The 17,894-nt window shown below is 36.1% G+C and overlaps 1 protein-coding gene across 1 annotated transcript; it reads right to left on the reverse strand.

The window, feature by feature from the left end:
* Nucleotides 1-6,480: 6,480 nt before the first annotated feature.
* On the reverse strand, nt 6,481-15,726 carry LOC127547524 (zinc finger protein 260-like). The gene is made up of 4 exons (XM_051974441.1): nt 15,638-15,726; nt 12,083-12,209; nt 11,471-11,569; nt 6,481-9,510 (listed from the first exon to the last, which is right to left on the reverse strand). Exons 1-4 carry the CDS (start codon nt 15,668-15,670, stop codon nt 7,559-7,561), a joined length of 2,211 nt encoding a protein of 736 aa, XP_051830401.1. The 5' UTR covers nt 15,671-15,726; the 3' UTR covers nt 6,481-7,558.
* Between the last annotated feature and the right edge of the window lie 2,168 nt (nt 15,727-17,894).

Genomic DNA, 17,894 nt, shown 5'->3' on the forward strand with positions numbered 1-17,894 from the left:
AGTCTAATGCTTCTAGACTCTAGTGCATAATGCACTGGGCTGTGGAGGAAGAGAAAAGAAGGGAAGAAAATGATGTCAGTGTTGATACATTCAAAAACAAGAAACCAACAAGTATAATGCCAGTGGTGAAAGGCTGGAGAAATAATTTTTAAATCAGAAAATAACAACAATCAGGAATAATATAAGAAACAATTTGCCCCAAGATAATGCATAATATTAATTAGTGGGATTTACCATAACTATATGCTTTTTAGTCTGATCACAAAATCTGGGGCACAAATATGACAAATTTATGGTTTAAGAAGTAGAAAGGGGTAGTAAATTTATTTTTTTGTTTATTGTGTTATTTAAAACTTTGAACTTAATAAAAAGCAAATAAATTGAGCATTTCTGTATAACTAGTGGTCCAGAAAAAAATTATTGTATATAGAAATGGTACCCTCAATTATGTACAGCTTGCTTTTCTTTTTAACAATATAATAAATTCAACATGTAACTTTCAAAATCCTTCAGTCTGTCTTTCAATCTATCTGCCTTCCATTTTTTTCTTTGCATTTTAAAATGCTTTAATAACATCTCCCCTTTCCCTACTTCTTTTTCTTGTCTATTCCTTTTATTTTGGGGAGAAAGAGGATGAGGAACCTGTTTTTCATCATATCTTTTTAACTGAACAAATTGTTCTCATTTTATCCACTTCACTGATTTATACAAGTCTTCCCAGGTTTCTTTGAAACCATGATTTTTTTTCATTTCTTTCACCTCCATAGAATTCCATTAACTTCACATTCGACCATTAACCACTTGGTGGATATGTCCGTAATTTCTAGTTCTTTTATTTCTTTGACGAATAAGCCCAATGTTGCCAGGTCAAAAGGCTAACAAAAGTTAGTGACATTTTGGGCATATTCCAAATTGTTTTCCAGAATGCCTAAGTCAGTTCATGACTCAAACAACAATGCATTGCTGTACCTATTTTCCCAAAGTTTCTTGAACAATTTTCATTTTCCTTTATCAACTTTGCCAATCTGATGGTTGTGAGATAGAGCTTCCATATTGTTTCAAAGAATGATTTGGAACATTTTTTGATAGAGATTTTGTAGCTTGGATTTCTTTTTCTAAAAATTGTCTTCATATTTTTTGACCATTTATCTATTAGGGAATGGTTTTTGTTTTCACACACACACGAATCAATCCTTTTTATATCTTGAATTATGAGACTTATCAGAGAAATTTTTTCCAGAGATTTCTTTTCTTTCCCCCATTATCTCCAACACAATTTTAATATGTTGGTTTTGTTTATGCAAAAGTTTTTTTTTTAATTCCATGCAATCAAAATTGTGACTTCTGTGATCTCTGTCATTTAGTCATTAAATCTTTCCTTGATGTGACCTTTTATATCTAACCCATATCCATTTGGAGCTTAGTTTTTTGGTGGAGTTTGGCTGAGATAATTGGGGTTAAGTGACTTGGCCAGGATCACATAGCTAGGAAGTGTAAAGGATCTGAAGCCAGTTTTGACTCAGGTCCTCCTGACTTCAGTGCTCTATCCACTGCTCCACCTACTGCCTCAGGAGCTTAGTTTTAAATACAGTGTGAGGTATTTTTCTGTACCTAACTTCTCCAAGCTTGCTTTCTAGTTGATATCAAATAATGAATCTTTCTCCAGAGATTTTGCATATTTTGTATCAAACACTGTGCTACTATGTTCATTTGCTTTGTACGTAATATTTAAGCTGTTCCGTTGACTGACCTCTATTGTGTAACTTTTTATCAAATTATTTTAACAATTCCTTCTTTGTAGTATAGTTTTGACATTTTATACTATGCTAGCCTTTATTCCTTTCCATTCTTCCTGGGTGAAATTCTTGACTACCATATGATAAAATTTATATTTAACAAATAGACTTTGAAGAATGGATTAAAATCAACTAAAGACTAAATAATTTAATTCTAAAGAACTGATGAGTCAAAGAACTGGAAATGGAAATTTTTTGGAAATTTAACTAGAAAAATTTGACTAATAACTTGATAATTAGACAACATGCTAAAAACTTTGTAGATGTGGCTAAATTGATCTTTATGGGAAAATCCACATTCCTAAACAGGTTCATCAACAAGAGAAAGAAAGAACATATTAGGAAACTGGGCATGCAACTAAAAAAAAAAAAAAGCAAAGAGAAAAGCAATAACTTAAAAAAAAACCTTTAAAATATTAACTAAACAACAAAATAGAAATCTCAAATTTCAAAAAATAAATAAAGCACTTTGGGGTGATTTTGTACATGCCTTCCACCTATGGGCTTGCTTTAATTTACAGTTTCCTCGGCATTCTGGCAGTCTTTTTTGTGTGGTCCTGGACTAAGTGGAAAAGATTATAGATGCTTCTATTTACTTTTTGTGGTTGAGTCATTTCAGTAACGTGTGACTCTTCATGATCCCACTTGAAGTTTTCTTCAAGTAATGGAGTGGTTTGCCATTTCCTTCTGCAGCTTATTTTACAAATGAATAACTGAAACAAATAGGGTTAAATGACTTACCCAGGGTCACATAACCTTTAAGTATCCTGAGTGTCATTTGAGCCAATAATGAAGAGTATCCTGATTTCAAGTCTGGTGCTCTATCCACTGTACTACCATTATCCTGATTTAAAAAAAAAATCTAATATAATTAATTTACTCAAGTGTTTGTCAGAAAATTTAGCTTCTAACATTCTCTATAGGGGCAGCTAGGTGGCGCAGTAGATAGAATACCAGCCCTAAAGTCAGGAGGACCTGAGTTCAAATGTGACATCAGACACTTAATACTTCCTAGCTGTGTGATCCTGGGCAAGTCACTTAAACCCAATTGCCTCAGCAAAAACAAACAACTAAACAAACAACAACAACAACAACAACAAAAAAAAAAAAAACATTCTCTATAGCTGTCTTTTCCACCAAGAAGTGGGTTCTCAGTCCTTCTCTATGGAAGAGACTATACTTCCAAGGGAGAGAAAGTACTGAAAATATCGCAAAGAGAAAGCAGATAGCAGCATTTCCATAATTTTATGATATTCTATATTCTCTCTCTTTGTGATGTAGCAGTAGAAGATGAAATGACTGAGAAAAACCAAAGTTTAATCTTCTGAGCATGTTGATTTATTAAGCATGCATACCAATTATCCAAAAAACTAGGACAAGGTAGGTCTCTTCTTCAACTTAGAACTGTACCCAAATACAAGGAGAACAATTCAATAAGACCATAAATTAAAAGGAAACACTGAAGCATTAGATCATTTGATTTCTAATTGGAGGAAAGATTAGGAATTTGGGAGAGAGTGAACAGGTGCAATTCCCTGAAATCAGAAAAGGAGCTGAGGCACTTCTTCCCATCTCCAGATATCTCTAAACAATCAAAGGAATATGGAAACAATAACTGATTGATCAGTATAAGGGTTGCTTAATTGAGTTTCTGGTCAGCATAACCTAGGACTTGGATTAAGGGTCCCTAAGCTGCAAGGAGAGGTAGTCCAGTTTTTCAGTCTCAAAAGGCTAGGTTTAAACAATGCAATAAAGTTTTCTCACAAATGAATAAATTTCCCCCTACACACACACACACACACACACACACACACACACACACACACACACAGGGCAGAATTTAGACTAATCCCATAATTGGGTAGAAAGGGAACTGGGATAGCTCCAGAAATGAATCACAAGATGGAGTCAGCATGATTTAGTCAATTCACACAATTAACCACCTGGTGTCCTAATTGCTTCAAGTCCCTCAGTAGACAATCACTTTTAACTCAAGTCCCTATTCATGAAGGAGTAATAATAAGACCCAGCAAGGAGCCAGAACATTTGTATCGCTCCATAAGGAGATAGGTCCCAATAAGAGATTCTCATGGTTATCCATTAATTAGCATTGCTAATCTTAACTTAAATTCCTTGTTTCCACTGTTTATACATTTGGAGCTGTCTCTAGGTATATTTAATAGTTTATTTTCTCATCTCTTTTACTTCTGATACTTAGTCTGCTTAGGTAGACCACACCATTTCTTCTATTTCTTTGATTTCCTTTCATTGCATTTGGGCTGGATTTCTTATTGGTTTCAACCATTTCCTTTCTTTTTTTCTAGTAGAATATATAGGGAAATTACCCTCTTTTGCTACTTACTTAGCTCTTGGACCTCTAAGGAAGATAACAATAAGTATATTTGTATTTCAAAACTGGAAGTTCACTATTTCCGACTGTCTGCATTTCCAGTATAACATGTTACCATCAAGGGGAATGGATGTGGAGAGAAAGTGAAGGGAGCTTTTCCACAGCTGAAGCTGAGGCATCTCCTTATCTCCTCTCCAAACAGTTCCTTCTCAGAGGGATAAGCTAGAACTCCATGATCTCTTTAATTTATCAAATTCATTCCTTCTCATATCATTCAATTCCTGGCACTTTGGAAAATTTCCCAGCCTATCAAAATAAACAAGGAAAATTTTACCTTAATTATTAGAGGGGTACTGTCTACTGAAGCAAGTTAAAACTAAGCAAGGTGCAAATTGTACACTCTCAATTTGATCATTGCATTACTGAACTTTGGACCATATGGCTCAATTTTCCTTTTATAGAACATGATTAAGAAAATACGTACACATATATCTTTTCCTTTCTCCTTCCTTTCCACATATAGTATGTTGTTTACTACCATTTCCTCTTTAGTAGTAACTGGATCATTTAAAACTAAAAATATGAGCTGCTAAGAATTCTAGCACATTTTGTCTTGCTATTGTTCTCCAGTAGATATCATTTCTTCCCATAGTGGCTATAATAAAATAATAATAGTACTTTGAAGACTAGAGTATGTGAGTGAAAAAAAACAGAATCAGGAAAATATTGTACACAGCAACAGCAGAACTGTGCAATGATCAGCTACAACAGACTTGGTTCTCAGTGATTCAGTGATTCAAGGCAATTCCAATAAACTTTGGATGAAAAATGCCATCTGAATCCAGAGAAAGACACATGGAGTCTGAATGTAAATCAACACATGCTATGTTCAATTTTTTTCCCTTCTTTTTTTTTTCCTCATTAAAAAGGAAAAACCCTTTTAATCTGATTTTTCTCTCCCAGCATGATTCATAAGGAAACATGTAAATAAAGAATGTATATGTGCAACTCCTTTAAAAATGTTGGTTTTTACATGTACTTGTGGAAAATAAAAATAAAATTAGAGGAAAAAAAATTGAAATGCCCAGAGGGAAAAAAAGGCAGAATAAAATCAGAACAAGAGTACTAAAAGTACTTTTTTTTTTTTTTTTGCCTCAGAGCCGAAGGCAACCCCTTTCCCAGCAGCAGAGAAAAATATAATTGGTTAATATTTAACAAAATAAATATACAGCATAGCTGATGTTAATTTCTTTTTCTAAGTCACTATGTCATCTCCATTTGATTTGGATACCATTGCCTTATAGTGACCATTCTGAATGATTCTTCTGGCACCTTCTATTACTGCAGTAATTCAAGCACTTGAAAGTTTCTTTTCTACAAGGGTTTCTATTTCTATTTTCTTTTTAATAGTATTTTTCCAAATACAGGCAAAGATCATTTTCAACATTCACTTTTGCAAAACTTTGTTTTACAACTCTTTCTCTTCCTCCACCCCTGTCCTGTCTCCAAGATAGGAAGCAATCTAATATAGTATCTATTTTTTTTTTTCTGCTAAGGCAATGGGGGTCAATTAACTTGCCCAGGGTCACACAGGTGGGAAATGTTAAGTGTCTGAGGTCACATTTAAACTTAGGTCCTCCTGATTTTAGGTCTAGTACTCTACTGCACCACCTATCTGCCCCTATTTCTATTTTCAAAGGTTGACTTATAAAAGGTCAGCAACTTATCAAAGGTTAGATATGCCCAAACAACCATCTGGTGTGTCTAATTTTTTTCAGAGGCCCTTTTTTTTTCGGCTTGGGTTTTTGTATGAAATTTTATTGTTATGAGAAAAGTATCACCTTCATCAACAATAGTATTGGTATTAAATCAGCAACTAATCAATGATCAAACCAAAGTCAGTATCTACTTTGTTTTCTTTTGTTCTTTACAAGTATTACCTCATTTAATCCAAGTTACATGTATTTCAAGATTTAAGGATCTCATTTGATATAAATTAGGAAGGGCCTAGAAATTATCTGTTCCAACTCATTCTTGAATAGGAATATGCTCTGTAACATCTGACAAGTAATTATCCAACAACTACTTAAAATTATCAGTGGTAAGGAATCCACTTAGCCCCAGGAGCAGTCTATTCCACTTCTAAACAATTCTATTGTCAAGATTTTCTCTAATATTTCCCTTGTACGTGTACATGTACATGGAACAGAGAGGCTTTCAAGTCTTTTTTTGTGTATGAAAGGAAGAAAGGTATATATGTTCTAATAAAGGCCCAAAAAACCTTTTTCCTAGGTTCGAGGGACCCTATGGATCAGTATTCATTCTGAAGACACATTTTTAAAAAGATATTTAATTAAATAGTATAGTAAATGTTGTAATAAGATACCCCCATGCACACATGAGGTTTTCCCATAGGTTACCACAATTGCAATTGGGAAGTATAAGCAGAAAACATATAACAGCATCAATAATAATAAATAAATAAATAAATAGCATGTATATAGTTACATATTATGTGCCAGGTACTGTGTTAAACACTTTACAATTAGTATCTCTTTTGATCCTCATAGCAACCCTGGGAGGTGGGTACAATTATTATCCACATTTTACAAATGAAAAGACTGAGGCAGACAGAGAATAAACAATTCCTAGGGTAAGACCATTAGTAAGTATCTGAGGCTGGATTTGAACTCACGTTTTCCTGAGCATAGACTCACCACTCTGTCCACACATATGACCAAGAAACACATAAACGACACATGTAGTAAATATTTGTCTAGGGAATACATTAAAGGAAATACATGAAGTACTGGTGTGAACATGGCATAAATAAGGTTGGAGCAACGCACATCTCCAATATTATAGAATGGCCGATGCCTTCTGATAATTTAAACCAAACTGTTCTCTGTTGGATGCCCTCCACCATGCACCACACCACCCCCATTGATTATCGTTTCAAACCTGGACTGTATTGTTTCTGACACCTTATTGTTACTGAGTATACTCTGAATTTAAGCCCTAATCACTACTTAATGTTCTGCTCCCATCTCCTGGGGTGCAGATTTCAGAAGCCTTTCCCTGGCAAGGTCAGGCTGATGCTCTTGTAAGGAGTGCACAGCTTGGGATTAACACACCACAATCATCTAGGGAACTAATAAAAGCCACTTGAATTCACACAGATTTAAATGTTTTCTTTTGAATACTGGAGTCTAATGATGATTTTAAGTCCATGGTGGTAGTTAACTACATGATATGGGGTTTAAAAAAACTCCTTACCACCCCCATTATAACCTTAATCATTACCCTGTCCCTGAATAAGCATTTCTTATACAATGGTCCCCAAGCTCCAATTGGAGTTATGTGGCAGAATGAGATTTTAAGGCTCATCTTCCTCCTAAGATCCACTAAGTTATTAATTATGTTCAGAATGTTTCTCTATAGTTATTTTATGTGTCTTAGGGTTTCCCTTTAGGTTAAATGTTCTTTCACATTTATAACAGATATTGAGTTTTGTTTCTGTTTCTGTAATTGCATCTTTATTAAGTTTTCCTTTCCGGATGAAGGCTTTCCCACATTTACTACACTGAAAGGGTCTTTCCCGATTATGATGGTAAGTTAGGCTTTCTTGATTGGTGAAGGCTTTCCCACAATCATTACATTTATATGGTTTCTCTCCAGTATGGATTCTTTTATGTCTCTTAAGGCTTCCCTTCTGGCGGAAGGCTTTCCCACATTCATTACATTCAAAGGGTTTCTCCCCAGTGTGAGTTATTTTATGCAAAGTTAGGGATCTCTTCACACTGAATGATTTCTCACATTCATTACATACGTAAGGTTTCTCTCCAGTATGAACTCTCTTGTGTATAATAAGGTTTGCTCTTGTCGTAAAGGCTTTGTCACATTCGTTGCACTGAAATGTTTTTTTCCCAGTATGAAATACCTGATGATTATTTAGGCTTTGATGACTGGTGAAAGCTTTCCCACATTCACTACATTTATAGGGTTTCTCTCCAGTATGAATTCTCATATGTCTTTTAAGGTTTTCCATTGCAATAAAAGCTTTCCCACATTGATTGCATATGTAGGGTTTTTCTCCAGAATGAGATCTCTTATGTCGTTTAAGATTTGCTTTATGGGTAAAGACCTTCCCACATTCATCACATTGAAAAGTTTTATCTCCAGCATGAAATAGTTGGTGACGAATTAAGCTTTGATGATCAGTATATGCTTTCCCACATTCATCACATTTATAGGGTTTCTCTCCAGTATGAGTCCTTTTATGTGTTTTAAGATTTGTACACCACCTGAAGGCTTTTCCGCATTCATTACATATATAGGGTTTCTCTGCACTATGAACTCTCTTATGTCTATTGAGAGCTCTCCTCAGGATAAATGCCCTTCCACATTCATTGCATTCAAAAGACATCTCACCTGTATGGATTCTTTCATGACTTTTAAGATTTCCCTTAAGGCTAAAGGCTTTTCCACATTCACTACAGATGTAAGGTTTTTCTCCACTATGTAATTTCTTATGTACCCTCAGAGATGCACGGTATCTGAAGCCCTTCCCACATAGATTACATTCCAAATGGTTTTCTCTAGTATGACTTATTTGATGTGTCTTAAGGATTCCCCTTTGCCTAAAGCATTTCCCACATTCATTACATTTATAGGGTTTCTCATTGGCATGCATTCTCTGATGTCGCATAAGACATGAGTAGTATCTGAAAGTTCTCCCACATGTATTGCATTTCAATTGTCTGTCTTTAGTATGAATTATCTTATGTTTATTAAGGATCCCTTTCTTACTGAAGGCTTTCCCACAATCATCACATCTATAGGGTTTCACTCCACTGTGATTTCTTTGATGAACAGTAACGCTGTTGAAATTTATGTTATATTCATTACACTTATGAAGTTTCCCTTGAACATGTTTTCTGTGGTAATGAATAATATTTGTCTGGCAACTGAAGGGCTTTTTGAATTTACTATCCTTACAAAGTTTCTTCCCAATGGAAATTCTCTTATGTTTAAATGGATCTAAAACCTGTTTTAAGTTCTTTCCAAATGTATCATATTTATAGATACTTTCTCCTATAGAAACTTTCTGTTGAGGAATGACAGCTGATCCCAGGATGAGGTTTTTCCCAAATATATTACATTCAGTAGAAGATTCATTAGTGATTTTTTCCTCCGTAGTCTGTTTCTCTTGCTTTTCCTTCTGCCTATCTAAGTCAACATCAGGAGCATAAGTTTCTTCCAAAGTAGATTGCCAGGGGCTGTACTTTGTAAGCATTCCTTGGAATGGTTCTCTCTTTAGAGTTGGCTCCTTGGTTTCACATCTTGTCTTCTGATTAAGAGAATCTGAAAGCAACATAAATGTGTAAATAACCTTTATTCTCTATGGTGGAAGAAAACAAAGGGATTTATACTAAGACTACATTATCTTTTCCTTTAAAAATAATCATGATTAGCCTTGAAAAATTTACACAGTCATTGTTATCAGGAAACTGAAGCCCAACATAATTAAGGAAATACTGTATCAGAGTAACTAGCTGCCCAGATTTAATAAATTATATTCCACAGTACTGAAAGCATTTATAAATGTCATCAGAATATCCTTATTCATGAAATTTAGGGATAATGTCTCCATCTTCAGAAAGAAGAAACAAATTAATTTTGTAAACTCAGGATTAATAATCTTCACGATAATCTGCAGATAAATTCAGGGAAAAGCCTCTCAAGCCAATAACCACTTAGGAATAAAGCATTTGCCATGCCAACCAAACTACCAAAATATTATTTTAAAGATCTAGAAAAAATAATAATATATTTCATTTACAAGAACAAATGCTCAAAAATCTAAAGGGAATTTTTTTTTTAAGTGGCAAGGAAGGAAGTCTATACTACAAAGCAAAAATCATCAAAACTATTTGGTACTGGTTACAAGTTAATCAGTAAAACTAATGAGATATGCAACACAGTGAAACAAATAAACCTAGTAAATCTAAATACCTCAATACTATCTTGTCCAAAAAAACTTTCACATGACTGTCAACATTTCATTTCATCAAAAAACTGACTACTCTGGGAGGATCTCATGTCTTCCTTCTTCTTTCTTCTCACACACTATAATATAGCTCCTCTTAAAAGGCCTAAGGAAAGCTCCCTGACCAGAAGCTTTACTCACCAGCTAGGATGATGTTTGCTGTGTTTCCCATCTGTTTAGTTTTCATTCACTTACCTAGGAAAGTGCTAATCAGGAGTTACTAGAGTAAGAACTCACTATTTTGGGGGAAAAATACCAAGCTGGAAAAACTAGAAAGCAGTCTGAGCAGAAACTAGGTTTAGAATATTCTACACCCAGGTTAAGTTCCAAATGGATATAAAAATTCAATATAAAAGGTCATGTTTTAAAACAAATTTGAGAAGACAGGAATAAATTATTTTTCCTCTCTGTGGATAGGGGAAGAGTCCATGACCATACAGGGAATTAAAAAGAGGATCATTGAAGATAAAACATACAATTTTAATTAGATAAATTTTGCATAAACAAAACCAATGCAGGTACAATTAGAAGATCATTAGCAAAAAAATTTTGCTGCTTTTTTCTCTTCCAAACAACACTTTACAATATGTTCTCCAACATCACATCCCAAAATATGTCCTTCTGAAAAGGTTCCAAGAGCCCCCATTCCTCCCAGCACTAATGTCATCATACCACTTCCCTGCTTTAAAAAATAAAACAAAACAAAAAACAACCTGCTATATTACCCCAATGTACTTAAGTTAAAGGATAATTCAGTTCCTCAAGGAAGTTGCACAAGGATTCCACAAAACATATGCTCCAATCAAACTCTTGCATAGCTTGCCTTTCACATGATAGTTCTCCAGCCAAGAATGCCTTCTCCCTTCCCTCTCTATTTACACAAATTCCAACTGCCTCCTCTGCATAGTTACCCAATTCTTAATAAAGTTTTACTAAATCACTCATTCTTAAATACCTGTTCTTTTGAACTCTCAAAATACTCCTACTGCTAATACTATATTGCATATACTCAGGCTACTTTTTGAGAAAACCTATTGCTTTTGAAAATCTATACTATCTTGTCCAAAAAAACTTTCACATGGCTGTCAACATTTCATTTCATCAAAAAACTGACTACTCTGGGAGGATCTCATGTCTTCCTTCTTCTTTCTTCTCACACACTATAATATAGCTCCTCTTAAAAGGCCTAAGGAAAGCTCCCTGACCAGAAGCTTTACTCACCAGCTAGAATGATGTTTGCTGTGTTTCCCATCTGTTTATTTTTCATTCACTTACCTAGGAAAGTGCTAATCAGGACTCCTCTCTCTGCCATCCATGGTGCTTCTATTCTTTCCATATGAGAAATCACATTTGGTATGGAAATAGGAATGCCTCCTTATTGGAAAATAAATGATAAAGTGTTTAGATCAGAGAGAAAATTCAGAATTCTCTTGCTTATCAGAGAATTAGAAGCCTGTTATCATGACTCGGATGGCTGCACATGTTCCCACAAAACATGGGGGATGGATCACTGACTCGGAGAAAATTATATTATCTCAATCTTTTCTAAGAAGATACAGACATTTTAGGTCTTCAAAGATCTATACTGGATCTTTGAGGGAGACTCCATGACTAGAATGAACAGCCAAGTTGTGAAAGTTCCACCTTAGGGGAAGCCCCATAAAAGTGCTGATTTCTCATCATACAACGCAAACACCTTTCATTTAAATACAGAGAGAAGATACACCAGTGACTCTGGACACCAAAAACCTGTGAAGTCACTCCCCACCCCAGTCAAGACATCTCTCCATGAGAAGGGTAGCCCTTCAGGCATCGGTTAGTCAAGAGGAAATGAAAGAACAATAAAAGGGAAATTAATAATTCTGTCTAGGGGAGAGCTGACCTTACCAAGGGAGACAAAATTCTCATAGTTCTCCAGCATTACATCCCAGTACATGTCCTTCTGAGAAGGTGCCAAGAGCCTCCATTCCTCCCAGGTGAAGTCCACGGCCACATCTTGGAATGTCAGTGGTAGCTGAAATAGCAAACAAGAACCTGCTCACTTGGGGAACAAACTCATGGAGAATAAGAAGAAGACATGAAGTTGACAAAAAGTAAAGTTAGCACTGATCCTCAAAGCATTAAAGGTTTTAAATATTCCATTTTTACTATTTTTGAAGAGCTCACTTATTTGTTACTTCACATTACACAAACTCAATATTATAAAAAAGTTTGCCACTCAAAGACAGCCTTACAAATGAGCTTTCATACTGAACCCAAAGTGAATCATCCATATTACTTGAAACTCCCAAACTGCACAACTGATGAAATCAAATGAGAACAATCATATCACTAGCTTCCTTCAGGATTTGAAATATTTCAAGTATAATCAGGTCTGTGCTGAACACACATTAGTTAGTTAAGCATTGGTCAGCTACTTGATTCTAATTTATCATCTAACCATCCTGAGTGTCACAATTTAGGAGTTGAGGCCAATATTGTCCTGTTAATTAATAGAAATAAAAATAATAAAAATCTGCAACTTCTACCTTATTCTCACTTGTAAAATGAGCATAAAAATAACACCTGCTTTATGGACTTGTGAGAATCAAGAGCAAGGGATGGTACTGGCCTGTTATTTTGCTCCTATGAGGAGCTCCCTTGCAGGAAAATTTCCTGTATCAATGTAAATCAATATTTTTTTTGTAACTAAAATTGCCTTAGAGAAAGTTCCCCCTGAGTACTGAGTGGTTAAGCAAGTTATCCAGGAGGCCTAGATTGCTTTGACTATCACCTCTCTTGGTCTAGCCAGAAGCATCAGGTCTTTCCCAGAAGTCCACCATGTTTCTTGCCATACAGTTCCTTCTAATAATATGCACTGTGTATTCTGTTCTTCTTGTTCTGCCCTCAAGTTGCCTTTGTGAATCTAAAATATCTCAGATGAAAAACCTGCCTGAGTGCTGAGAGGCCAACAAGTGTGATTGGTGAGTCATATTTGATATCTGGAAGTTTATGAAAAATGGGAGATACTGAGATAATAACAAATACTGTCCTGATTCACCCCAAATAAGAAAAGAACAGAATCTGCAAAGTAAAGGACATACTGTAAATATGTAATAAAGACTTGTGCTATAAGTTGGTTAATTTTACTAAACTTTTCCTCCCTTTTTTAATTTTTTATTATAAGGGATAACTCTATGAGGAGGGCTGACTGAGATACAAGGGGAAATATAAGCAATATAGAAAAAAAGGTACCAAGAAAAATTCAATTTAAAAAATCAGAGAAAATGAGAAAGCAACCACAAGATTATAGAAAGGCAAATATTATCCTGATTTACAAGGGTATACACATATAACCGAAAGCTATTCCCCAATACAAGAAGCCAAAGGATATAAAGTTCTCAAAAAAAAAAAAAAATTAGAAACTTAACAATTATATGAAAGATTTTTCAAATCACAAATAATAACAGGAATGCAAATTAAAACAATCCTGAGATTTTACCTTCCATCCTGCAAACTGACAAAGAAAGCAAAAGCTGGGAATCGTTAAAAAAACAAAACAAAACTGGGGAAGAGCTGGGGAAGATAGGCACACTGGTTCATTGCTAGTGAAACTGTGAATCAGTACAACTATTTTGGAAAGCAATTTGGACTAAAATATATATAACTGTTGAGCCAGAGATTCCATTATTAGGCTTATCCAAAGGAAGTCATTAATTAGAAGTCCCCATCTACACCACAATATTTAAAATAGAATGTTTGTGATAGCAAAGATCTGGAAACAAAATAGATGCCCATAGATAGGGAAATGGTTAAACAAATTATGGAACATGAATATAATGGAATATAACTTCTCTAAGACATAAAAAAATGTAATGAATAGAGGGAAGTGTGGAATGATCTACACAAATTGATGCAATGAAATGGTGCCAAAAAACCAATGCACATGTATACACTCCAATAATATGTCCAATAAACAATATATACAATAATATAAATTGATACAAGCATAAAAAAGGATGTTAAACTATTAAATAGAAAATTTTTCTATAGCTAGAAAAAAAGAGGCATGAGAACACAATCCCAACCCTTTGCAGAGACAGAGAAATATTGGACATTGCCCATACTTACAGACTTTTTTGATGTAATGGTTATGCTGATTTTTTTTCAGACCTCTCTTTACATTTTAAAATAATAATATTTGCTATAAGGGATGGCTCTTTGGGAGGGAAATGGATACAGGATTATAGTTATGTAAAAAAACAATGATATCAATCTAAATTTACTTTTTCAAAAAAGCTTTGATGAAATCCAGGTAACCTCTATCTAGGCATTACCTTCATTCATCTATTAGATTAGTATCAATACTCCTTCTCTCTATTCACAAGATTATCAGCTTAGTTCAGGTCCCTATTATTTCTTGCCTATATTACTGCCAGTGGCCTCCTCATCAAGTCTCTTCTCACTCTAGTCCATCCTACATATTGAGAACATCGGAATGGTCATTTCCTATACTTGGAAATTATAATTCTTACAAGCCAGGTGAAGATCCCATTATTTTTTTTTAATTAAAGCTTTTTAATTTTCAAAAGATATGCATGGATAATTTTTCAATATTAACCTTTGCAAAATCTTGTGTTCCAATTTTTCCTTCCCTTCTTCCCACCTTCTCCCCTAGATAGCAAGTAATCTAATATATGTTAAACATGGTAAAAAAAAATATGTTAAATCCAATATATGCATATATTTATACAATTATTTTGCTGCACAAGAAAAATCAAATCAAAAAGGGAAAAAATGAGAAAGAAAATGAAATGCACATAAACAACAACAAAATGAGAGGGTGCTATATTGTGATCCACATTTAGTTCCCCTAGTCCTCTCTCTGGGTGTAGATGGCTCTTTTCATCACAAGATCATTGGAACTGGTCTGGATCATCTCATTGTTGAGAAGAGCCACCTCCATCAAAATTCAGCCACTGAGGTCCCTTTCAACTCTCAAATTCTGTTATTTTTTGACTTGCATCAATTCATACAAGTCTCCCAATGTTTCTCCAAGATCTTCATACTTATCATGGCTTGTAGGACAATATACCTTCATACACCACAATTTATTCAGTCATTTCTCCCTAAAAAGAACCCACCTGGTTTCCTTCTATCTCTAAGTCAATTGATACATAGTGGACAATATCACTACTAACTTACAAAATAAATACACTCCTACTTAGAAGAAAATGCTAAAGGATAAGATTTCATGAATTATGAAATTAAGAGTTGGATTACATTCCTCTTAGCTCAAAAAGAATCTATGAACTCTATAATTTGTCAGAAATTGCTAGTCTTTGAGGGTACTTAAATGAGTTAAGGCCCCTGCAATCACAAGACAGAGGACAAGGGAGAGAGAAGTATCCATACTTTGAGAATAGAGATAGCATTTCAGGAAAGAGAAAGTCTTTAACTCACCTGGGACCCAGCTGTTAGGAGAACAGAAGTCATTTCTTCTCCTCCTAGTTTTGCCTTTCTTGGAGAAGAACAGTACTGAAAAACCAGACTTGAAGAGAAAGAAGGAAATCAGAAGAGACCCTCCAACCTAATTGTTTCCAAACTAATAGAATACACACACACACACACACACACACACACACACACACACACACACACACCCTATCATCCTTACAGAAAGAGGATCAATAATTACATCAATTGTTTACAGACCAAATTGTTAAGAATCCACCACAAAATACTTTTGTGAACAAACTAATTTCTCTAGGATTTTTGTATCAGTTCACGACAACTTGAGCAAAGGGAAGTTTTTAAGAAGTCCAGACAAGAGTCCCATTTCTGACTCCAAAGTAGCCACAACATCAGATACTTTCCCCTTTTCCTTTTTTCTCTCTTTTGTCCCATCAACCAATTACAATGGTAAACTCTCAAAGAATAAATCTGGAAGTAGAGGTAACAGATAACACCTGGCTCCCCTACCAATAATTACTCCAAACCCCCTGAAAAGTGAAAAAGATAAAGATACAACTTTTCCTGTGCAAAAAGAAAAAGCTGAGGGTGGGGGGAATCTCTGGAAGTATCTTATCACTACTTTAATCTGGATAAAAAATTATGACAATACCAGAAACCTCCCCCCTGCATCCAGGTGTCAAAAACATCCTGCATTAGACATATCTCTGCCATATTGGTTTTCTCCTTTTGCTCTCATTTTGATTTAATACCTCATCATTCATTTAGAGATGCCTTTGCCACGACACAGCTAATACAGTGAGAAGAAGCTGATCAGTTGTTTTCAAAATTTCTGGAACTTTCTCTCTCACCCAGACTAAAATATCTTATCTCATTGTTAAAATAGCAAGCGACCTGTTTCGCCCACATGCTGAAGTTCTGAAGTTGAAGCTGAAGAAAATAAGAGGGAAGCTTGGAGAGGTGCCAGGAAACTGGACAGGGGTAAATGGCTTCCCAAGTTTCAGAAAAATTTAAAAGAAGTGAATCTACAAACTCTAGATCCCCAAGCTTGACCTTAATTCCTTGCAAAATTCTGGAAGGTCTTCAGGGAACGGTTAGGAGGCAGAAAAGTTGAAGAATCAGCGGGGTTTCATCCAGAAAAGGTTACACTAGGACTAGCTTCATTTCTTTTGATGTCTCCTAGAAGTGTGAGTGAGGATGCTACAGAGTTCGCTGTCACCGCAGTCCTGTTCCCTGGGGTTCTGTCCTAGATGGGTCCCCTTCTCTCTCTATCCGGCTCTTGGGAAACCAAACCCACCAATTGGGGATACAAAAAACATAAACTCATCACTCCCTTAAGTCCCTAAAGGGCCCTCAACTCCTCTCCCCCGTCAGCCTCCACATCATTTGGGGTGCCAAGTCTTGGGTTCAAATTTCCAGTCCCACACTTGTAGGCATGAGGCCTCCACTGCCTTTTCCTACATCCTTCTCCCTCTCTCCGTCCCAGAGGGAGGCTCCTCGCGCTCCCCAACACCATGAACACACCATCCACGCATGACCGCACATCTACACACTTCTGCACACGTACACCCCTGCACACACGCACACACAGATACACATGCACCTGCACACATGCACAGTACACTTCTGCACACGGACGCCATCGCGCGCACACATGTTGTATCCATGCACGGACACGCCTCTGCACACAAACATATGTACTCCTCCATACGTGCACGGACACACCTGTGCACACGTACTCCCCTGCACACACGCACACACACATGCACGGTACACTTCTGCACACGGACGCCATCGCGCGCACACATGTTGTATCCATGCACAGACACGCCTCTGCACACAAACATATGTACTCCTCCATACGTGCACGGACACACCTGTGCACACATACACCCCTGCACACACGCACACACACATGCACGGTACACTTCTGCACACAGACGCCATCGCGCGCACACATACACATACACACTGTTGTATCCATGCACGGACACGCCTCTGCACACAAACATACGTACTCCTCCATACGTGCACGGACACACCTGTGCACACGTACACCCCTGCACACAGGCACACACAGATACACACGCACCTGCACAGATGCACGGTACACTTCTGCACACGGACGCCACCGCGCGCACACATGTTGTATCCATGCACGGACACGCCTCTGCACACAAACATACGTACTCCTCCATACGTGCACGGACACACCTGTGCACACGTACATACCCCTGGATACATGCAC

Source organism: Antechinus flavipes, chromosome 2, assembly GCF_016432865.1.
Source record: "Antechinus flavipes isolate AdamAnt ecotype Samford, QLD, Australia chromosome 2, AdamAnt_v2, whole genome shotgun sequence".
Classification (NCBI taxonomy): domain Eukaryota; kingdom Metazoa; phylum Chordata; class Mammalia; order Dasyuromorphia; family Dasyuridae; genus Antechinus; species Antechinus flavipes.

Bases quoted from the DNA above. Each gene is read 5' to 3' on its own strand.
- LOC127547524 (XM_051974441.1), bottom strand. From the start codon at position 15,670: ATGACTTCTGTTCTCCTAACAGCTGGGTCCCAG. The intron at 12,210-15,637 runs GTGAGTTAAAGA...TTGCTATTTCAG, and splicing joins TCCTAACAGCTGGGTCCCAG to CTACCACTGACATTCCAAGA. The intron at 11,570-12,082 runs GTAAGGTCAGCT...TTTTCCAATAAG, and splicing joins TGAGAATTTTGTCTCCCTTG to GAGGCATTCCTATTTCCATA.